This window comes from Entelurus aequoreus, linkage group LG22 (genome assembly GCF_033978785.1).
Source record: "Entelurus aequoreus isolate RoL-2023_Sb linkage group LG22, RoL_Eaeq_v1.1, whole genome shotgun sequence".
Taxonomy (NCBI): domain Eukaryota; kingdom Metazoa; phylum Chordata; class Actinopteri; order Syngnathiformes; family Syngnathidae; genus Entelurus; species Entelurus aequoreus.
The window spans coordinates 14,307,660-14,331,874 of record NC_084752.1 but is presented as its reverse complement, the minus strand read 5'-3'; the positions used below and the strand labels follow the sequence as shown (position 1 = coordinate 14,331,874).

General features: G+C 44.3%; 1 protein-coding gene across 1 annotated transcript in view; it reads right to left on the bottom strand.

Moving 5' to 3' along the window:
• Window positions 1–230: 230 nt before the first annotated feature.
• Window positions 231–24,215, bottom strand: part of si:dkey-9i23.16 (uncharacterized protein LOC571915 homolog) — a 31,743-nt gene continuing 7,758 nt past the window's right edge. Inside the window, exons 2-6 of the mRNA XM_062032688.1 lie at window positions 15,561–15,645; window positions 15,371–15,481; window positions 6,801–6,857; window positions 6,505–6,672; window positions 231–3,083 (exon numbers count right to left, since the gene is read on the bottom strand). Of these exons, the coding sequence (XP_061888672.1) occupies window positions 2,976–3,083; window positions 6,505–6,672; window positions 6,801–6,857; window positions 15,371–15,481; window positions 15,561–15,641 (525 nt within the window). The 5' untranslated portion in view covers window positions 15,642–15,645 and the 3' untranslated portion in view covers window positions 231–2,975. The remainder of the gene's footprint in view (window positions 3,084–6,504; window positions 6,673–6,800; window positions 6,858–15,370; window positions 15,482–15,560; window positions 15,646–24,215) is intronic.

Sequence of the window (24,215 nt, the reverse complement as noted above, 5' to 3'; positions counted from 1 at the left end):
AACATGGATTGGAAGGTTCACACTTCTCTTCTTCACCTACTGTGTCGAAAGCAATGCCACACAGTCGAACAAGATTATTTTCACACCAAGTGCTGACACTTTTGTTGGAGTCTGCGTAAAAGACAACGGCTTGTTGCCGCATCGACTGTGATTGGTCTGATGCTTGAAGTTACTTTGCAGTATTTCTGCATAAAGGAGAATTAACATAACCATAAAGCTGTTGCAATTGCTTAAACACAATACAACATGAGAGGTGAGTATAAGGTAGGGGTGTAACGGTACATGTAGGCGTAATTCGGTATGTTACATTCGATACGGTAAAAAGGTGTACAGATTCATAAGTGAGCAACAAAAGGATGTGAATCTTGCAAGTCGCGATTCGATTCCGATTCTTGGGTTGACGATTCGAGTCAGATTCCATTCCTGATTCCGAATCCATCTTGATTCAAACTGATTTTCACAATATATTATGGAATGGATTTATATACAGCACTTTTTTGTAGTGATTTTTTTGGTACAAAAATGATAATAATACCTTTTTAAAACAGGTTATAAAAGTTCCTCTTGGCTGCTATGATGTATGACGTTTACGCGCAGCGAGTAAGCATGGAATTGCCTAAAAAATGTCTTGATACATATATATATATATAAATATATATATATATGCACAGTACAGGCCAACAGTTTGGATACACCTTCTCATTTCAATCGGTTTTCATGACTATTTACATTCAATCAATCAATGTTTATTTATATAGCCCTAAATCACAAGTGTCTCAAAGGGCTGTACAAGCCACAACGACATCCTCGGTACAGAGCCCACATACAGGCAAGGAAAACTCACCCCAGTGGGACGTCAATGTGAATGACTATGAGAAACCTTGGAGAGGACCGCATATGTGGGTAACCACATTGTAGATTGTCACTAAAGGCATCAAAACTATGACACCTGTGAGGTAAAACACATTTCAGGTGACTACCTCTTGAAGCTCATCGAGAGAATGCCAGTAATTTGCAAAACAGTAATTAGAGCAAAGGGTGGCTATTATGAAGAAATTAGAATATAAAACCTGTTTTCAGTTATATCACTTTTTTTTGTTAAGTACATAACTCCACATATGTTCATTCATAGTTTTGATGCCTTCAGTGACAATCTACATTGTAAATAGTCATGAAAATAAAGAAAACACATTGAAGGAGAAGGTGTGTCCAAACTTTTGGCCTGTACTGTATGTGTATATATACTGTATATATATATCAAGACATGTTTTTAGGCCATTCCGCGCTTACTCGCTAATAAAATCAGGTGATATTATTTATAAATAATCCCCTCTCCCCTCAGGCAGGAGACTACGCTCCATCCAGACCCACACCTCCCGCCACCTGAACAGTTTTTTCCCCTCGGCCATCAGGCACATGAACAATAACTCCTAACAGTAGCTCCTTGAATTCCTTCTAAGTCTATAACAAGATCTGATAGCTCAGTTACAGCTCTTTTTATTACCAAATATGTGTTATATGTGTTTTATGTTGCACGATTGCACCAAGAAAAATTCCTAGTTTGTGAACCCGTTCTCAAACAATGGCAATAAAACTATTCTGATTCTGATAAAATCATTTGAAGAGCAGGGAAACCTGCTAAACAGGGTAGTAGGGATTAAATAGCCTCTGTTTTTTCCTGACCTAACGTAAATTCCGCTCTACCCCGGTATTGAGCACTGTATAACGGATAAACCACAGTAACCTCGACTACATATATATATATATATCTAATATATATTTATTTATTTATTAGGGCTGTGAATTTTAGGCACCACACAATTCGATTCTATCTTGGGGGTAACGATCCGATTCTCGATTCAAAACAATTATCGATGGAAAATGTATACTTTTTAATAACATTGGGTGCCAGTTCTATGATTAACTACATTCCTCCAGAAAATAGATAAACAGCTGTGATACATTTCTATATGACTTAAAAGAAAACTGGTTTTGTTTAGTAAAATTCTACACAAACATTTAATAAAGTCTAACTCAAATAAGGCAACAAGAGAAATATCCCACACTTCCCTATTCTAAGGTAATCATGTACAGTAGATATGGGCATCTACTGTACATCAACATAATGACTTGCCTTAGTGGCTGCATAGGACAGATTTAAAAAAACCTAAACATTATAAATCGTTCCAAATAGGAAACACGATTCATTCTATTTTTTGTCACACATTTTTTATTTTAAAATATATTTTTGTAAATTAGGAATCGATACGGAATTTGAATAAATAAGAATTGCGATCAAGATGTGTATTTCTTTTTTGAAGCACCCCTAGTAAAAAGAAGTGTTTATTGTGTCGCGCCTATACACAGTAAACAAATACTCAGTGCAGGCATGTCGGAGTCATGGCTAGAGATAGTGCCGAGGAGAAGACAGAGCTTGAAAACCCTCCGTCTCACCTAAGTCTCCATGTTGGGAACACTTGGCCTTCATGGTGACAAATACAAGTGGATAGGACGAAAGCAGTGTTGTTATTATTCTGTAAGGATGGAGAACGGAGCCAACAAGCTGGAACTATTAATGCTGCACTTCAGCCATTAAGGAAGTCAAATGAACTCAAAATAAAATAAAAAATATAAGAAACACTATAAACTATTGTATTTCTTTAAAAAATAATTTACAAATGGTATTAATTGAAGAAATACTTTCATTTGCAGTTTGTTTTGCTTACTTTAAAGCTGTACACAAAAGCTGAACAGTTTGGCATTTTTGTACACAAAATGAACCCAGCCGTGACTGTAAAAAAAAGTACGTACCTAACCGTCATTATGACGTACCGTTACACTCCTAGCACTTCTGATGTCACACGTCCACCCCAGCACAGCGGAATATGCTGACTGACACACAGTTGGTGTCCGTCCACAGGCAAAGTCCATCTTTTGCAGGCAGTGTGAAAGGAGCTACTGCTGAGTATCCACAATCACTCAGTTTTGAGGGCTTTGAGAGAAAAAACTGAGAAGACGATGTGCAGGACCATGGCACCAAAGTTGTAGAGCAGCAGCATCACTGTCACACTCCAGGAATATGCCTGAAATACACAGGTGCTATGTTATAAGGATAATGTTGTGTATTCATGTCAGCCACAGACACTTGTGTCCCTAATATTGAAGTCATTTATTAATGGAACATGACTCCAGAAGACTTTGTTTAAAATGTCAAGCCCAGGACAGAAAAAAAGAGGAGATAAAGAAACAGTTCTAGTATGTCAATATTGAAATAAAGCAGCAGTTATTTAGCACTGTGCACTTGAATTTCAACATGATTTGCTAATCAAGAATCAGATAAGTTTAATATGTCTGTAGCTTGGGAAGTTTTGACTGTTTTAAATCATTTGTAGAGATTAAATCCATTCAGGTGTCTACCTTGGCATAAAGGACACTTTTATTTGTTGCAGTGGCGGGCTGTGCGTTTCCCACCTAGGCCTTCAGTGATGTCCGTCTTCAATGATTACCTCTCAAAATACCATAATGTATGTCCCCACATGACCATTGCTGGAGAAATACTACACAGAAACAAAATACCATAATGTATGTCCCCACATGACCATTGCTGGAGAAATACTACACAGAAACACATTTACACACTACTGGGCATTGAATCTGCCCAGCAGTGTACAAAACAGGTTATTTTCTGGCGCATTTAAAAATCAATAAACCCGCATCAGCAAATAAAACATATCTTATGTGGTACTGTCAAAATAAAATTGCAAAGAAACGTATTAAGCATGAAAAAATAAAATAAATGTAATGTTTGAACTCACAATTTGTAGAACCTATTCGACGCTGTATAGCCCCTCGTAGTCGGTTGATTCGAGTGTAAATGGCGGGCATTTCCCCATTTCATCACCGACATCGTCTCACAAGATGTAGTTTGTCTTTAAATATCCTTTTTGAAAATGGCCTTGCAAATATATACAGTATCTGCCACCTAATCAATGTTTTGTTCTCCTTCTTTGTGGGTCAACACTTCCCGCTTACTGCTAAATTGAAACTTGTGATTAGATACTCACTTTGGAATGACAAGTGAGTATCCAATCACAGTCTCGTTAACATCAGACTACCTAGATAGGCTACTGTCAACAACTTGTGATCTGATTGGCTATCGCAGCTGTCTTTCAACTGTATGTGTTCTCAAATTCAACCCCTAACGGTCCCGGTGAGTATCCAATCACAGGACGCGTAAATGTCACGTTCAACCTTAGGCCAGCAAGAAGGCCTTACTGACAACAACTCGTGATCTGATTGGCTATCGCAATTGTCTATCAACTGTATGTGTCCGTTCACTTACAGTACACAGATGCTTGCATTGTTGATTCTGAAGGCCCCAGGCAGATTTCGTACTGCATGGCAACATAAGCTAGCTGAATTCTGATTGGATACAAACTAAAACTAAAAACAACAGCACTGGAAGGAGCATAATATGACATGAAAAGAATATGAATACTTTTAGATATTTAAGGAAAGTAAATAAAAAAATACTTTTATCTTTAATTATGATCATGATTTCTGGTTATGTTAGGCCAGCAGAGAAGGCCTTGCTGGCCCTGACGGCACACCACTGATTTGTTGCAGTTACATCTGGCGAGCTTACATTACACAATGTTAGTATTATTAATATTTCTTAACTTGGCATTCCCAGACTGCAGTTTGCATCAGCTAACCAATATTTCACATTTTTTTGCTTTACCTTAGTTTATTTGCACATGCACACAAGTTATATTGCGATGACAATACGTTTGTATATGCATATCATTTTTGCATTGTCTTGTTTTATCATTCCTCTATGATGGCTGTAGTGTTATGATGCAAATGTATGTAAGTTGCCGATTGAGGGGGGCGCCATACGGAATTTTGCCTAGAGCGCCACATTGAGTATGGCACCACTGCTCACAACAAACTAAAATATATTAGAACTTTGCCATCATGTTTTTTTTTTCCATCAGGTACTAATGTATGATATAGACTTATTTTCTGCAATTAAATTATAACATAGTTTCCGACATGTACATTTTATTATTGATCAATTTATGTTAAACAATACTGTACTGAGCTTGACCTGAAAAAATAAAGCTGCTTGGAAAACATCCAAACACCTTCATCAAGGTATTATAGACACTCTGTAAGTATATATGTAATGTAGTAACAGCCACATTCATAATAACATGTAATATTCACATATTTTGCTCATTTTAAGCACATTAATTTCAAAAACGCATCACGTTTGCTTTATCTTCGACAGCATCACTGATTACTACTCACTGCAGACTTCATGAGAGCCAACAATCATAATAAAATCTCACTTACTGCACAATGTCTGCTCTCACTGGAATGCCTACCGTTAGGATGTTGATATTTTCCCGTTTGGATGAAAAATGACTCATCATCCTTACGAAAAAAAAGGGAGGTGGAACCAAGCTTCTTTTTGGGTATTTTTCGCCAAATCCCGGGTCTAAATTGGATGTCAAAGTTGACCAACTTCTGGGATTATGTCCTGATCTTTCTACTAAACAGGTGAGAGGCATAATTAATGATATAAAATAAACTATCACAAGCTCCAAGGCGAGGAAGCAGCTCACCAGCTGATGACAATGTAGCAGCATAAGAAAGTTAGCTCTCTGTGATCACGGCGCCGTTAAAAATACTTTGTCTGCGTTAGCGCTTATAATAACAATGTCACTAATACTTTGTTTGCAGCTGGGATAACCTCCAGCACCCCCCACAACCCCGAGAAGGACAAGCTGTAGAAAACGGATGAATGGATGGATAATACTTGGTTAATATTCAGGTCACGAGATGTAAATGGAGTATTGTTGGAGTTTTTTTGGATAGTTATTTAGAGGGCTTTATGGGTGAAATAGAGGACCTCCCATTGACTCCATTGTAAGCGGACGTTTATTTACGAGTTAGAATGCATTAAAAAAAGCAAAACATGTGTTTTTGTCTCTCATTAAGACTGTGAATTATAGGCAAAATCCCCCAAAAAGTGCAGTTCCCCTCTAGCAGACTTTGCATTCTGAAATTCTTCACTGGCATAAAAACTGACTCAGTTGACGAAATATACACAAGTTTGGATTTGGATATGGTGGCAGCTTCCTTAAATCTTTTGTCATTGGACATGCTCAATTTACCGTAACCATTTTTTTCAAAGTAGCGAGCCTTTGGAATAGGGTAGAGTTTGTCCCTTGATTTTAAAATTTTGTACAATCTATTTTAATCCAGAGTGTTGCGCTCTTTCACTTTTCCGCGGGTACAGTACAGCTCTGTAAACAAAAGCTTTAGCCAACAAAAAATGTCTATTGCGGCCTCACAATGCATTGCGAAATCCTGTGACCTTCCGAGGCCCAAAGGATCTACTCCCTTTGTTTTTCTCTGACATAACAGGGCATCTTTTAGAATAAATATTTGTTTCATTTACAAAAAGGTTAGAATGCCCGGTGGCAATAAACTTACCAGCAGGGTTATAAAAGGACACTCTCTGAGTTGATAATAATAATCATCCTCGGGCAATAATGAACAAGGTTCATGGTTGTCTTTAATGCTGAGGCTGTAGCAGTAGAGGCAGAAGGAAATCAGTGCACTCAGCAGGCCAACTAAGTTACTGCAGGCCGAACCTTGAAGCTGCAGTGGGGGTCAGACAACACTTTTGTGTGAATGCATAAAGGTTGCAATGTTGATAGACACAATTGTATCAACTTCTTTTTGGAACATTTAAGTTCTATTGCTTGTTATCTTTGTCTCTAACTTACCAGTAGTCTGCTAGGATTTCTTTCATTTGCCATGATGAACGATCCACCGACCACAATCTGTAAACACACACACACACACACACACACTCATGGGTGAAGAAAAACACTGAATGTCTCTCGGCATTTTGTTATGCTATGTGTTGATAGTGTAGCGGTTGATTTAAGGACATAATTCACCACACCTGTTATTTGACTTTGTCATCATCATTCACCGTACTGTTCTATTGTGTACATGAATGTTGTTCTTTGTGTGCAGTTAAGAGCGAGTAATTCGGCGTGGCCCCTTTCAGTGGCCGTCAGTAGATTCTCACAAAGGTGGGGGTTTGTTGCTCCCGCGATATTTGAGTGTTTGTGATGAAAGCGTTCATTCTTGTTTGTGCTTTGATAAATAAACGACGCACATGTTTTTGTGTGTCAACTATACGTCAAGTTGTCTATCTTTCACGCTACGAGCACAACACTGGTGACCCCGACGCTTCACTGAACGGATTCAGTGATTCTTATCGACCATGACGGCGAATGCGGTTTCTCTAAAGCTGCCCGAGTCCTGGGAAACTTCCGCGACCGCATGGTTTGCCCAGGCGGAGGCACAGTTTGCCCTGCGTGGTATCACCGAGGACGACACTAAGTTTTATTATGTCGTGTCCTCCCTCGGAAGCGCGACGGCGACCAGAGTGGTTAACGCCCTTACGCACCCACCGGAGAGGAACAAGTACCTCACGTTGACGGCTCACCTCTTACAGACATTTCAACTTTTTCGTTGCAGGGGCTTGGCGATTGCAAGCCCTCTGAACTAATGAACAACATGCTAGGACTCTTAGGTGAGCACAGACCTGGATTCCTCTTCGTGCAGTTTTTCCTGAGACTCCTGCCTTCTCAGGTGCGGGCTGCTTTAGCCAACACCGCCATTTTGGACTGCCGCGAACTACCTGCTGAAGCTGATAAGTTTTTTTTAGCTTCCCAACCGACCTATGTGGCTGCATTCCTTCCGGCTGAGACAGAAAGACCCATGGCAGATTCTTCCACTCTCGCTGCTGCTGCTGCGCCCCCCAGGCGGCAACCGGATTCTGGACTATGTTTTTTCCACGCAAAGTTCGGGACCAAAGCTAGGCGGTGCTGTCCCCCGTGCAGTTTTCGTGGACCGCCGCCGGGAAACGCCGGGGCCGGCGCTCAGCAGTGGCCATGAGCGTCGGCAGTACTGGCAGGCTGCTCTTCATCCAGGACTCCCTCTCTGGACGACGGTTCCTGTGTGACACCGGCGCGCAGAGGAGCGTCCTGCCAGCATCAAGGTTGGACATGCTGTCTGAGTCACATGGCCCCCCCATGGAAGCGGCCAATGGCAGCCCTATCCGCACTTATGGAATACGGTACGTGGAACTGTGTTTTGGTGAACAGCGTTTCAGTTGGAACTTTGTGACTGCTAAAGTGACGGTGCCGCTCATCGGTGCAGATTTTCTCTGTGCTTTCGGCCTCCTTGTGGATGTAAAAAACAGGCGTTTGGTGGATGCGATTACGTTCTGTTCGTACAAGTGCAGTCTCAGCGCGACAAACTCCATCAGGCTTTCCAGCATGCTACCCACTGCAAACGTTTTTCTGCGCCTCCTCGCTGAGTTCCCCACCGTGGCGCAGCCCACGTTCTCGTCTTCTACCGCCAAGCATGGTGTGGAACACCACATTGCCACCACGGGCCCCCCTGTGCACGCACGAGCCCGGCGCCTGGACCCTGCTAAGCTCTCCATCGCTAGAGCTGAATTCGAGACCATGGAACGCCTCGGGATCATTCGCCGCTCAGACAGCCCGTGGGCGTCGCCCCTCCACATGGTGGAGAAGCCCGGAGGTGGTTGACGGCCATGCGATGATTACCGCAGACTCAACGACGCGACTACCCCGGACCGTTATCCGGTCCCCCACATACAAGACTTTTCCGCCAACCTCGCTGGGAAAACTGTGTTTTCTAAGGTAGATCTCGTCCGGGGCTATCATCAGGTGCCGGTCCACCCCTCTGATATCCCGAAGACAGCGGTCATCACCCCATTTGGACTGTTTGAATTTTTACGTATGCCTTTTGGCCTTAAGAGTGCCGCACAAACTTTCCAGCGGTTGATGGACTCTGTTTTACGTGATTTGCCGTTTCTGTTTGTCTATTTGGACGATATCCTGGTCGCGAGCACCTCTCAGGCCGAGCATGTGACCCACCGCAGGTCCCTTTTTCAGCCAACACGGGCTCATTGTCAACCCAGCTAAGTGCCAGTTCGGGTTGTCTGTTATGGACTTCCTCGGACATCGTGTCACGGAGTGCGGGGCAGTTCCCCTCCCAGCGAAGGTTGCTGCCGTCGCAAACTTCCCCCGCCCACTCACGGTTAAGGCTCTTCAGGAGTTCCTTGGCATGGTAAATTTTTACCATCGTTTCATTCCCTGGGCAGCTGACCACATGCGGCCGCTGTATAATGCTCTTAAAGGAGCTGCTCCCAAGCACATGGTAGACTGGTCTGACGCGCGGCACAGTGCTTTTTTCGGGGTCAAGTCTGCTCTCGCTAACGCTACCCTGCTGGCACACCCATTACCCGATGCTCCTATTGCAATCATCACGGCCGCGTCAGATTATGCTGTAGGTGCAGTGCATGAGCAGTGGGCGGGTGGCACTTGGCAACCTATGGCTTTCTTTAGCAGGCAGTTGCGCCCCTGCGAGCGGTAATATAGCACATTTGACCGTGAGCTCCTTGGCCTCTATCTGGCCATACGCCATTTCCGTTCGTTGCTTGAAGGCCGGCCTTTCACAGCTTTTGTGGACCACAAACCCCTCACTTTCGCGATGGCCAAGACGGCTGAACCGTGGTCGGCTCGGCAACAGAGGCACCTCTCCTACGTCTCAGAGTTCACGACGGACATCCAGCACCTTGCTGGTAAGAGCAATGTCGTTGCTGATTGCCTTTCCCGAGCCGTCGCGAGCGCTGTCCATGTGGGGCTCGATTTTGCACAAATGGCAGTTGACCAGGCAGACGACCCGGACATCCAAGCTCTGAAGGCTGCAGCCACAGGGTTACGGTTGTCTGAGGTCCCATTTGAGGACACAGGGGTTACGCTCCTTTGTGACGTCGCTACCGGTCGGCCACGGCCCCTTGTGCCCGCCATCTGGAGGCGGCGCGTGTTCGACTCTATCCACGGCCTTTCCCACCCTGGGAGGAAACCTTCCCAGCGGCTGGTTGCTGCAAAATTTGTCTGGCGTGGCCTGAAGAAAGACGTTAGGGACTGGGCTTCCACATGTGTGGCATGCCAGCGCTCAAAAGTGCACTGCCACACGCGGGCCCCACTGGCACCGTTTACGGTTCCGGAGCGCCGTTTTGAACATGTCAATGTGGACCTGGTCGGGCCTCTCCCATCCTCACGCGGCTGCACATACCTCCTCACGATAGTCGAAAGGACCACCCGCTGGCCGGAGGCAGTACCTCTGACGTCAGCCACCTCCGCGTAGGTGGCGCGCGCGTTCATTGGTACGTGGGTTGCCCGTTTCGGTACCCCATCGGACACATCATCCAACCGGGGCTCTCAGTTCACTTCTGAGCTCTGGGCCGCTGTGGCCGAGAGTTTGGGAGTGAAACTCCACCACACGACGGCGTGTGGTGGAGGCAGCACTTAGGGCGTCCCTGAAGGACAGCGCTTGGGTAGACAAGCTCCCTTGGGTGATGCTGGGGCTTCAGACTGCCCCCTAAGAAGACTTGCAATCTTCCTCGGCAGAGTTGGTGTATGGCCAGCCCCTGCGGGTGCCAGGTGACTTTATTCCTAGCACGACGGCACCTTGGTCCGCCGGTAAGCAGCGAGCTGCTCTCCTCGATGATGCCAAGAGTTTTGCCCCCATCCCCACTTCTCAACACGGCCTTACGCCGTCTCATGTTCCCGCTTCCTTGAGGGGAACAGCGTTTGTTTTTGTCCGCCACGACGCCCACCGCGGTCCCCTGCAGCCTCCTTACGATGGGCCATTTCGCGTCCCAGAGAGCCGAGATAAGCATTTTCTGTTGGAGATCGGGGGTCGGTCTGAAAAGATCACGGTGGACCGGCTGAAAGCGGCCCACTTGGATCTTAGTCAGCCGGTTACCACGGCCGTACCCCCGCGCCGGGGTCGTCCGCCCGTTCTACCTAGGCCCCATGATGATGTTATGCATCCTTCTACGCAGGCCCCCGGGACCTTAGACAGTACAGGTACCCGTCCGGTCCCCCCTACTGACTCCCCGGCGTTTGTACCAGTCAGGCGCACCCCGTCTGGTCGGCCCGTCCGTGCCCCTGTCCATTGACAACAATAGCATGATTTGATTTTAGTTACAAGCCTCCCTGCTGGCGGCTGAAGTAATATTTGTCCATAGCCCACAACCAGAGATCAACACAATCCTGCCCTCCTTCCGTTTAAGGTGCTCAAAGACTCCAGCGCAATGTCCAAAGTCATCTGAGATTTTATAGTCGGATTACCTGCTTGCAGACAACATTGACTACGTTTCCACGCAATAAATTAGTATGTTTTCTCAAATAATTTTTTTTTTTTGTATTTTCACACCTACAGTCGTGGTCAAAAGTTTACAGACACTTGTAAAGAACATAATGTCATGGGTGTCTTGAGTTTCCAATAATTTCTACAACTCTTATTTTTTTGTGATACAGTGATTGGAGCACATACTTGTTGGTCACAAAAAACATCACATGGACAAAGATAAGACCTTCTGGAGGAAAAGTTCCGTGGTCAGATGAAACAAAAATTCATCTGTTTGGCCACAATACCCAGCAATATGTTTGGAGGAGAAAAGGTGGTGGTAGTATTATGCTCTGGGCCTGTTTTGCTGCCAATGGAACTGGTGCTTTACAGAGAGTAAATGGGACAATGAAAAAGGAGGATTACCTCCAAATTCTTCAGGACAACCTAAAATCATCAGCCCGGAGGTTGGGTCTTGGACGCAGTTGGGTGTTCCAACAGGACAATGACCCCAAACACACGTCAAAAGTGGTAAAGGAATAGCTAAATCAGGCTAGAATTAAGGTTTTAGAATGGCCTTCCCAATGTCCTGACTTAAATGTGTGGACAATCCTGAAGAAACAAGTCCATGTCAGAAAACCAACAAACTTAGCTGAACTGCACCGATTTTGTCAAGCGGAGTGGTCAAAAATTCAAGCAGAAGCTTGTGGATGGCTACCAAAAGCACCTTATTGCAGTGAAACTTGCCAAGGGACATGTAACCAAATATTAACATTGCTGTATGTATACTTTTCACCCAGCAGATTTGCTCACATATTCAGTAGACCCATAATAAATTCATAAAAGAACCAAACTTCATGAATGTTTTTTGTGACCAACAAGTATGTGCTCCAATCACTCTATCACAACAAAATAAGAGTTGTAGAAATTATTGGAAACTCAAGACAGCCATGACATTATGTTCTTTACAAGTGTATGTAAACTTTTGACCACGACTGTACATGTGTTCATGCACACTGTCTAATGCAATATTTGGTCATACACCGTGTGCCTCCTGTACACTGGGAGATGCTTATTTTCTTTTAGCGCGAATAAATGTATGGCTTTTCCGATTGACCTATGACGTCACACCAAAACAAGGCATCTTAGCGGCTCCTCACAAGTCAACAGCCCAGTTCTTTTTGTGCCTAATGTCCGCTGTAATATTGGCACAGATTACAAATACTATGTCTCTAATGGTCATGCTGATGTTAAATAGCAGACAGCATCAACAAATAAGCTGAGATTGCGCCACAAACATGACATTACTACCAAGAAGTTTCTCAGAGTTGTTGGATGTGGGTCTGAAGAGTTGTTTTGAAGGACTTTTGTGCCGGATAATGGAAAGAAAACTTTCCAATGGCTGGAAGTTCATTCAATAAGCTTTGTGGATTGATGGAATGGAGTTTTAAGTGCGAAGGAAAAGACCATTAGTTCCCTGATACTGCTTCAGATAGGGGTTGCTAATGTTCTGTACCTGCTTTATTCTCTTCCATTATTTCATTCTCATTTGCTCGCGAGTCTGAATGAAGCCAGAATTCTCCATTTCATTAGCTGCCCTCTTAAGTAAATCTGTTTCTTTTTTCTCTCTCCTCGATACACTTCAAAATGTTCAGTTCTTTTAATTTGTCACACAGTCTCCTCTTCATTCCGGTTGTTGCCTGTTTTGATTCAATGGGATCCTCTTCCGGGTTTTATCCCGTGCGGTGAGACTGGTGCATGTGCAATACAAAGGGTCTCCTCCGTCACCCACACCCGTCTGGTTTTCAATCACATTATCTCCGTGTGTTAGTCGGACTTTTCAAAAGCTAAACACAATCAGATTAAGGTGTTTCCATGGGATGTAGAATGCTTATTTTTGTCATGATCCGTTTCCCGGATCATAGTTTGTTTACGTTTGATTTCACTTGTTGGCTTAGTTCTGTTTCAGCACCCCTGTTTTGTGTCTCCTTGGTTGCCATGGCTATTCATTGTTTTCACCTGCCTCTGATTAGTGTTCGGGATGCTCACCTGTTCCCGGGCACTAATCAGAGAGCTATTTAGTCCTGCCTTTCGCCACACTCGGTCTGGTTTACTTTGATTACCCCTTTGGATACCTGAGCTAAGCTTTGCCTTATGCGTTTCCTTGTTAGCTATTCCGTTAGTGCCCCGTGCTATAGGCATTCCCCGTGCAATAGGCACGCTCTTCTTGTGTTTGTCCCTGCCTGATTTATGAACATGAAATCATTTCGTTACATGCACACTGCATCCGGAGTTCCGTCTGCATCTTGGGAGAACAATCCGCGCATCACCATGCGACCTCGACGCAACAATTTTGAGACCAATTATTTGAGAACTCAGACCATTTTAGTGCATGAATACATAGTCAGTTGTCTATCTTCTACACTTATTTTCTTGTTTTTATGACTCCTCTGACATCCTTGTGTCCCGTGGCTTTGAGCTATGCCTTTAGTTTTTTGGACTATATTTTTGGATCGTACTTTGTCCCAGCTTGGACTTAATAAAGACTTGTAATTTTTTCTTCACTCCACTGCCTCGCATCTTAAGTTCCTACTTGCATCTCACGTAACATGCGTGGCTGATTTGAAATACGAGTGTTTTGAGTTACGAAATCGGTAACAGAACTAATTAGGCTCCTAAAATGAGATACTACTGTATATGCCGCTTTAAATAGGTGATATTTTTGTCACTTGATACGCTATATTGCCAAAAGTATTTGGCCACCTGCCTTGACTCACATATGAACTTGAAGTGCCATCCCATTCCTAACCCATAGGGTTCAATATGATGTTGATGCACCTTTTGCAGCTATTACAGATTTAACTCTTCTGGGAAGGCTGTCCACAAGGTTGCAGAGTGTGTTTATAGGAATTTTCGACAATTCTTCCAAAAGCGCATTGGTGAGGTCACACACTGATGTTGGTCGAGAAGGCCTGGCTCTCAGTCTCCGTTCTAATTCATCCCAAAGGTGTTCTATCGGGTTCAGGTCAGGACTCTGTGCAGGCCAGTCAAGTTCATCCACACCAGACTCTGTCATCCATGTCTTTATGGACCTTGCTTTCTGCACTGGTGCACAGTCATGTTGGAAGAGGAAGGGGCCCGCTCCAAACTGTTCCCACAAGGTTGGGAGCATGCAATTGTCCAAAATGTTTTAGTACCCTGGAGAATTCAAAGTTAATTTCACTGGAACTAAGGGGCCAAGCCCAACTCCTGAAAAACAACCCCGCTCCTTAATTCCGCCTGCACTAAATTTCACACTCGGCACATTGCAGTTTGAAATGTACCGTTCTCCTGGCAACCTCCAAACCCAAACTTGTCCATTTGATTGCCAGATGGAAAAGCGTGATTCGTCACTCCAGAGAACGCGTCTCCACTGCTCTAGAGTCCAGTGGCAACGTGCTTTACACCACTGCATCCGACGCTTTGCATTGGACTTGGTGATGTATGGCTTAGATGCAGCTGCTCGGCCATGGAAACCCATTCCATGAAGCTCTCTGCGTACTGTACGTGGACTAATTGGAATGTCACATGAAGTTTGGAGCTCTGTAGCAACTGACTGTGCGTCTTTGCACTGTGCGCTTCAGCATCCGCTGACCCCTCTCTGTCAGTTTACGTGGCCTACCACTTCGTTGTTGAGTTGCTGTTGTTCCCAAACTCTTCCATTTTCTTATAATAAAGCCGACAGTTGACTTTGGAATATTTAGGAGCGAAGAAAATTCACGACTGGATTTGTTGCACAGGTGGCATCCTATGACAGTTCCACGCTGGAAATCACTGAGCTCCTGAGAGCGGCCCATTCTTTCACAAATGGTTGTAGAAACAGTCTTCATGCCTAAGTGCTTGATTTTATACACCTGTGGCCGGACCAAGTGATTAGGGCACCTGATTCTCATCATTTGGATGGGTGGCCAAATACTTTTGGCAATATAGTGTACTTCGTTCTTAAATTGCAGTACTACATTGATTGCTGTAACTAATAACAACATTTGTTCTTCTGGCCGATTGTTTATAAACCAGAATGACATTTTAACTTAAGGTGTTCCTTGTGTTAACAGGTGATATAGTGACTTACAAGAATTCCAGACACAAGAGGCACGATGAATATATATGGGAGATTTAGGTGAGTGAAGCCGAGTGGGACAGACAGGATCAACTGGAACAGACCCAAAAGAATGGACACCACCTGAAGAGAGAAGATACAAATCCTCACACACCAAAAACAAACACCTTCAAACTCAACTGTGACTGATTAGTTTACTCACAGCAGCCGCTTCCTGGTCATACCAAAAAGAAACAAGATGTATTCTACCGCCATCTGGTGACGTCACTCCTTCCGTTGGCATTTTTCTACATTGAAGGACACAAGGCAAAGATTTGCATGATACAGTGGGTTTTGACCGTCTGTAGCTGTTTTACAAACTTCCCAGGATTTACAGTAAAATAGAATAGGGTAGGGATGTAACATATGAACATTTCATATCATGGTTATTTTCACCAAAATGATCACGAGTGTTGATTGGCAACACTAAATTGGCCCTAGTGTGTGAATGTGAGAATGCTGTCTATCTGTGTTGGCCCTGTGATGAGCTGGCGACGTGTCCAGGGTGTACTCTGCTTTTCGCCGGAGTGCAGCTGGGATAGGCTCCAGCACCCCTGTCACCCCAAAAGGGACAAGCAGTAGAAAATGAATGGATGAATCATTATTCTCAAAAATTATATTGTTCTGGCTACTTAAAAGCCATATTTTTATTTGGGTGTTTAAATATGTTTATCTCTTTTCGTTTGAAATTGTAAAAGTTTCAGTGTTTTTTTTAATGATGAAGAAAACACATGTGTTGGGTGCGTCATGTCCATGACATCACGCAAATTATTTCATACTCCTTTGAGTATTGATAATACTCTCTGTCTAAGAGAGCACAGGCTGCAGGTTTACTGTGTGTCATTGAATTAGGTCAGGGGTCGGCAACCCAAAATGTTGAAAGAGCCATATTGGACCAAAAATACAAAAAAATATCTATGTGGAGCTGCAAAAAATTAGAAGCCTAATATAAGTGTTATAATGAAGGCAACACATGATGTAAGTGTCTATATTAGTTACATTCGGTGTTGGGACTAACGCATTACAAAGTAACGCGTTACTGTAACGCCGTTAGTTTCGGCGGTAACTAGTAATCTAACGCGTTATTTTTTATATTCAGTAACTCAGTTACCGTTACTGCATTATGCGTTACTGCGTTATTTTACGTTATTTTTTATGTAGTATCGGCTAGAAACTGAAGATCTGAGTGTGTTTTGTGGCAGCGCTGCGGTGGAAAATAAGAGGCGTACGTGCTTTGTGTGGGTGGGCGCGGGGGGGGCGGGGGGGGCTCCCATACCGTAGTTGAGGAGCGCAGGGGAGACGTTCCTTCGGGGCTAACAACCTTCACTTTACCCGGAAGTGGTCTTTACAGCTGAGGGTGAATGACGAGGCCGGCGGTTTGTTGCAACTTTGTGACTTTATTGGACGCAGCCATCCACCAAGCTAGAGAGAGCACCTGCAAGCACTCACTGTCACCGGTCGCTCACTTCTCTCGCCCACTCACTCACTGATGTCCTTCACCTCACATGCTGTCATATCTTAAAGGGCCACACACGCACACAAGTAAACGCTACTATCATAACAACTAACAAGACATCAAGGCGAAGCCAAGAGTCGATTTTTTTAACAAGGAGAAATTCTCAATACTTTTCTTTTGTCGAGCACAAAGAAAATAACATTTTTGTTAAATGTAAGTTGTGTCTTGGATCAAATATCCTACCTACTTCAAGTTCAAGTTAAAGTGCCATTATGTTGCAGCTATTTAAAATAGTTTTGTCAATTTGTTCTGGCCAGAAACAAATTGGCCTTTGAAACATATCTTTGTCTTTGTGTGTTGTATGTAGACCACATTGTTTGTGTGTTGTATGTAGACCACATTGCTTAGCAGAGTTCAGTGATGCAAATGCATGTCAAGTTGATCAACACATTGTATTATTCTCCAGTGCAATAACAGTACTGAAATTAAGGCTAAAGGGCATTAATGAGAGCTTTTAAAAAAGAAAAGAAAAAAAGAAGTAACTAAATAGTTACTTTTCAAAGTAACGCATTACTTTTTGGTGTAAGTAACTGAGTTACTTTTGAAATGAAGTAACTAGTAACTATAACTCATTACTGGTTTTCAGTAACTAACCCAACACTGGTTACATTACCCTACTATCAAAGGCTGACGCGAATCTTGGTTGACAAAAATGTTGTATTTTATTTTTTATTCTACACATTTTTGCAACATTGGAAATCATTACTAATATGGAGGCTTCTCACAGGATGAAATAACTTCTGGAAATTACCGGCTCAGAATGGCCAAAGGTATAGATGTGTGTGTCCAAGTTAAAGGAAACGGCAGGCTGTCTTCTTCTAATGGATTTATTACAATCTTTGCAAGCTGGGTAACGTTTGCTGTGGTCTGGAACAACATGGCACACAAACAACTATCAGAAATGCAGCCAATATTACATACAGATAATGTGTCATGAGACATGCAAATATAAATTAAATGAGGACATGAGTAAAGTAAATTAAATGAGTTTAAATATGCCTACAAACGAGGCATAATGATGCAATATGTACATACAACTAGCCTAAATAGCATGTTAGCATCGATTAGCTTGTGATGTTTGTTCTCCTACAGAAAATATATTAAAACAAAAAATATATTTTTTTCTTCATCTTTTTCCATTTTCACACATCTCTGAAAGAGGTCCAGGGAGCCACTAGGGTGGCGCTAAAGAGCTTTGTTGCTGTCCCCTGAATTAGTTGATCAGACAGTAATGTGTTTATACAAGTTTACATTGGAGAATGTCATTTTTTAATTGGTGTTATGATAAATAAATGATAAATGGGTTATATTTGTATAGCGCTTTTCTACCTTCAAGGTACTCAAAGCGCTTTGACAGTATTTCCACATTCACCCATTCACACACTGATGGCGGGAGCTGCCATGCAAGGCGCTAACCAGCACCCATCAGGAGCAAGGGTGAAGTGTCTTGCCCAAGGACACAACGGACGTGACTAGGATGGTAGAAGGTGGGGATTGAACCCCAGTAACCAGCAACCCTCCGATTGCTGGCACGGCCACTCTACCAACTTCCCCACGCCGTCCCATAAAGGGGGAGGGTGTTAGTCAAGGGTTGAAGTTGCCTGGAGGTGTTGTTTTAGTGCAGTTTTGAAGAAGGATAGAGATGCACTTTCTTGATACACTTTCTTTTACACCTGTTGGGAGTGACTTTAGACCTTTGTTAGATCGGAATCTGGGTTTAACGTGGTTTGAGGAACTCCCCCTGGTGTTGTGGTTAAGTTGAACAACAACTTAAGCTGTACATTAAGCAAGAATGGGAAATAATTCCACCTGAAAAGCTTCAAAACTTGGTCTCCTCTGTTCCCAAACATTTACTGAGTGTTGTTAAAAGGAAAGGCCATGTAACACAGTGGTAAAAATGCCTCTGTGCCAACTTTTTTGCAATGTGTTGCTGCCATTAAATTCTAAGTTAATGATTATTTGCCCCCCCAAAAAATACGTTTCTCAGTTTGAACATTAAATATCTTGTCTTTGCAGTGTATTTAATTGAATAAGTTAAAAATGATTTGCAAATCATTGTATTCTGTTTCTAATTATGAATTACACAACGTGCCGACTTAATTATTACACCCATAATTTGGTTTCTTTTACTTATTCAATGTTCATCTATTTGTACATGTGTTTGACTTTCTCTTCTACTGTTACTGAATTGCATTTTTTTTGTTTTACTGAGATTCAAAGAAAATGTCGACTTGTGTCTTGTGTTTACCTCACGCAAGACGCTGTAATCAGTGACTCTCCAGGTTTAACGACGAACCTTCACATCCCACACTTGTCTTCTTTCTGGGTTGTGTTGAAAAGCGATGTAAAAACTTTCCACAATTCTGGGCTGCGCCACAGGGCATTTTTACATGTCGAAAAAGTAACGAGTAAGCAGAATCAGCTCAAAGTTGGGAGTAGGCATGGTACCCTTGTCACGGCCCGGGCGCACCCCAGTGCGCATTCATCTGTGCGCTGTGCTGGGCGCACCTCCAAGAGCACGCCGGCGCGCGCCACTCCAGCTGCAGCAGACGGCTGCCTTCAATCGGCTCAATCAGCAATCTACACACCTGTCGCTGATGAGCTTCCGTGCCTTCTTAAGCCAATGCAAACCTGGGTTCCGGGCCAGATGACTCGTGTAAAGCCCTATGCTCTCTCTCTCTGTGTTTTCTCCTCCTCTGTGTTCATTGTGCCTTGTCCTGTGTCGTGTTGTTCCAGCAGCATTTCTCCGCTCCCTGATTGCGAGCTGTGTGTCTCGTCTCCCCGTGCTCCCCTCTGGTTCCCTGTCTGCCTCTTTTGGATCTCGACCTCTTGCCTGGACACGGACCTTTGACGCCTCTCTCCTGCCCTTGACCTCAGGCCTGCTCACGGACCTCCGAGCTTGTCTTGGCCCCTTGGATTTCCGCACCTTGCTCAACACTTCCGGTAACACTCATCAGATAATCGCCGCACATAGCCACACACATACACATTTTTGGATTAGTCACACTCTATTCCCTTGTTTATTAATAATGTTTGATAATAAATATAGAGCTAAACAACGTCCCTGGTGTCTGTGCCGTCTTCTTCCCCTGTATACGTAACAACCCTGTAGTCATGTGAGCGCTTTCTGACCAATCATTGAGGAGACCGCCTGAAACCAAGTTGGCCATACCCTTTTTATACACAGCTCTGCCCAAGCAATGATCATCTGGTCCCCCTAGTGGCCGTGGCCCTAAACAACCTCATAGAGTGTTACGCAACGGCAGGCCCTGCCCACTCTCCTGTTCCAAAGCCCAAGTCCTAACGGACTGATCTTGACAATTTACAGATGAGTTGACGTAGTGTTCAGATGAGAGCTTCCAGGCACGAACGTTCAAAAACAAAAAAACAACAGTTTCGTCCTTAGAAATGACATTCTGTTGTTATTAAGGAAGAGAGACATATTGTTCTACATCAGGCCTGTAGATTTAATTTCTAACATTTTTTCTGAACTTCTTTCTCAGATATGGGAGTGGACGTGTGGTTTGACTATTTAGAGTTCAGCCAGGAAGAAAACGAGTAATATAAATATATATTTTGTTGAAATGCTCACATGTTGTCCTAAAACATCCTTTAGTGGTGATACTCTTGTTGTCCCCATGGTCGGCCCCTCTCCTCCTCCTACACAACATCTGCTTCTCATCAGCATTCCTGCTTTGTTCCCCTGACATTTGGTTCTAACAAAGTCATGAACTCCTTTTTTGACTTGGTTTTTAGTTAATGTTTTTATCCCAGTCCAAGTACGCACCAAATAGGAAAATGAAGAACATTTGAACAGGTGACACTTTAGCAAGGTTCACTTAGCTCAGGTGTGAAGGCTCCAGAAAACAATGTTTTTGAACAACAGCAAGAGATGAAGTATTCAACAACAAAGTCAACAATACTCATTAAAAAGTGGTGACACATGCAAATTGAAGATCTGGTGGACAAGAGCCTCTGCCAAACGTTACCAGCTTACCCTCACTAAACGTTTGGGCCTGCCGGGTTTGTCCGGCACCTTCCCTCGCCACCTGATCCAACTCACCACCAAGTGGTGGTTAGCTCCTCTCTTTACCCGAGTGTCCAAGACATGCGGTCGCATATCTGATTAAACTACAAAGTCGATCATCGACCTGCGACCTATCAATCAATCAATCAATCAATCAATCAGTTTACTTATATAGCCCTAAATCACGAGTGTCTCAAAGGGCTGCACAAGCCACAATGACAGATCCCACATCAGGGCAACAAAAAACTGAACCCAATGGGATGACAATGAGAAACCTTGGAGGGGACCGCAGATGTAGGGACCTCCCCCCCCCCGGGCGACCGGTGCAATGGATGTCGAGTGGATCTAGCATAATTGTGTGAGAGTCCAGTCCATAGTGGATCTAACATAATAGTGTGAGAGTCCAGTCCATAGTGGGGCCAGCAGGAGATCATCTTGAGTGGAGACAGGTCAGCAGTGCAGAGACGTCCCCAACTGATGCACAGATGAGTGGTTCACCCTGGGTCCCAAGTTTGGACAGATAGCGCTGCATCTGTGGTCACCGAATCTGTGCTCCCCCTCTCCACGAAGGAGAGGGGCGCAGAGCAGAAAAGAAACGGCAGATCAACTGGTCTAAAAGGGGGGTCTATTTAAAGGCTAGAGTATACAAATGAGTTTTAAGATGGGACTTAAATGCTTTTACTGAGGTAGCATCTCTAACTGTTACCGGGAGGGAATTCCAGAGTACTGGAGCCCGAATAGAAAACGCTCTATAGCCCGCAGACATTTTTTGGGCTCTGGGAATCACTAATAAGCCGGAGTTCTTTGAATGCAGATTTCTTGCTGGGACATATGGTACAATACAATCAGCAAGATAGGATGGAGCTAGACCGTGTAGTATTTTATACATAAGTAGTAAAACCTTAAAGTCACATCTTAAGTGCACAGGAAGCCAGTGCAGGTGAGCCAGTATAGGCCCAAACTTTCTCGTTCTTGTCAAAAGTCTAGCAGCCGCATTTTGTACGAACTGTAATCTTTTAATGCTAGATATAGGGAGACCCGAAAATAATACGTTACAGTAATCGAGACGAGATGTAACAAACGCATGAATAATGATGGGGGGGAGCTAGACCGTGTAGGGGTGGGGGGCTTCAGTGGTCAGCTCTGTCTAAGTTGTGTTACTCGAATCGCTTGGGGTGATGTCAAGCTTGTCCCTAATAAGGTCTAGGAGGGGCCCCCAAGTTTTATGGAAAGATGACACAGATCCTTTCTGCGAGAACCAAAGCTTTTTTAATTGCAGACACCGCAAGACATCTTGTATCCAACTGTTATGGCTCGGCGGGGACGCAAGCTTCCATTTAAAAAGAATTGTACGCCTAGCCAGCAGAGTCGTTAACGCAATGACATGACGAGCGGTTGCAGGTAAACCGTCCACCTGCGGAACGCCAAAAAGGGCAGTCAGCGGGCTGGGTGTTATTGTCCTATCGAGGTCACCTAGCGGCAGCATGTAGATGCTGAAGAATGCAGGGCCAAGAACCGAACCCTGTGGAACTAGTGTGTCCTGGTGCCACGTGCACTTGTGGGCACACTTTGGTTCGAACATGGTGTTTGTTATGGACAAACTGTGGCTAGCACAGAAGTCCAATAACTGAACACTACTCTGGTTCAGATCGGGGTGGCTGTTCCTCCCAATCACGCCCCCCCAGGTTTCGCTGTCGCTGCCAACGTGGGCGTTGAAGTCACCCAGTAGAACGATGGAGTCCCCGGGGGGGAGGGTGGTGGTATGCCCTGCAGCACTCCCTCCGGGGTCCCCAAGAAGGTTGGGCACTCCATTTGCGCAAACCACAGTCAGAGCCCATCCCTCCGACCCGAAGGCTCAGGGAAAGAACCCTCTCTTTCACCAGGAATGACTCCAGCACACAGGCGCCAAGCCGGGGAGCAAATAATAAGCCCACACCTGTTCACCGCCTATTCTCCGCGGCAACTCCAGCATTTAGCAAAGTCCAACCCCTCTCAAGGAGTTTGGTTCCAGAGCCTATGCTGTGCGTTGAGGTGAGCCCGACTATATCTAGACGGTATCTCTCTATCTCATGCACAAGCTCGGGCTATTCCCCGCCAGAGAGGTGACATTCCATGTCCCAACAACCAGATTTGGCAACCGAAGACCGGGTCGCCGAAGCATTCGCCTTCAACTGCTATCCAGTCCACATAGCACTGGACTCTCATGGATCCCCCTGCAGGTGGTGGGTCTGCGGGGTGGCGGTTCCACATCTCTCTTTCGGGCTGTGCCTGGCCGGGCTCTGTGAAGGAAGTCCCGGCCACCAGGCGCTCGTTGACAAGCCCCTGCCCTGGGTCTGGCTCCAGATTGGAGCCCCGGTGTCCCTCGCCGGGACGAGGTACGGTTCCTCGATTTTCCTTTCTTCATAAGAGTCTTTTGAATTGCTCTTAGTCTGACCCATCACCTTGGACCAATTTGCCTTGGGATCATGTTATCACCAAAACACATCATAGTTTTTATACTAAATATTACCAATATATTATGTTATTACCAAACACATCATAATTTTCATACCATACATCACCAATATATAATTTTATTACCAAAAAATCATACCTTTTATACCAAATATTACCAATATATCATGTTATTACCAAACAAATCCTAGTTTTTATACTAGATACACTATATTGCCAAACGTATTTGGCCACCTGCCTTGACTCACATATGAACTTGAAGTGCCATCCCATTCCTAACCCACAGGGTTCAATATGATGTCGGTCCACCTTTTGCAGCTACTACAGCTTCAACTCTTCTGGGAAGGCTGTCCATAAGGTTGCGTAGTGTTTGTAGGAATTTTCGACCATTCTTCCAAAAGCGCATTGGTGAGTCACACACTGATGTTGGTCGAGAAGGCCTGGTCCTCAGTCTCCGTTCTAATTCATCCCAAAGGTGTTCTTTCGGGTTCAGGTCAGGACTCTGTGCAGGCCAGTCAAGTTCATCCACATCGAACTCTGTCATCCATGTCTTTATGGACCTTGCTTTGGGCACTGGTGCACAGTCATGTTGGAAGCGGAAGGGGCCCGCTCCAAACTGTTCCCACAAGGTTGGGAGCATGGAATTGTCCAAAATGTTTTGGTACCCTGGAACATTCAAAGTTCCTTTGACTGGAACTAAGGGGCCAAACCCAACTCCTGAAAAACAACCCCACCCCAAAATTCCTCCTCCACCAAATTTCACACTCGGCACAATGCAGTCCGAAATGTACCACTCTCCTGGCAACCTCCAAACCCAGACA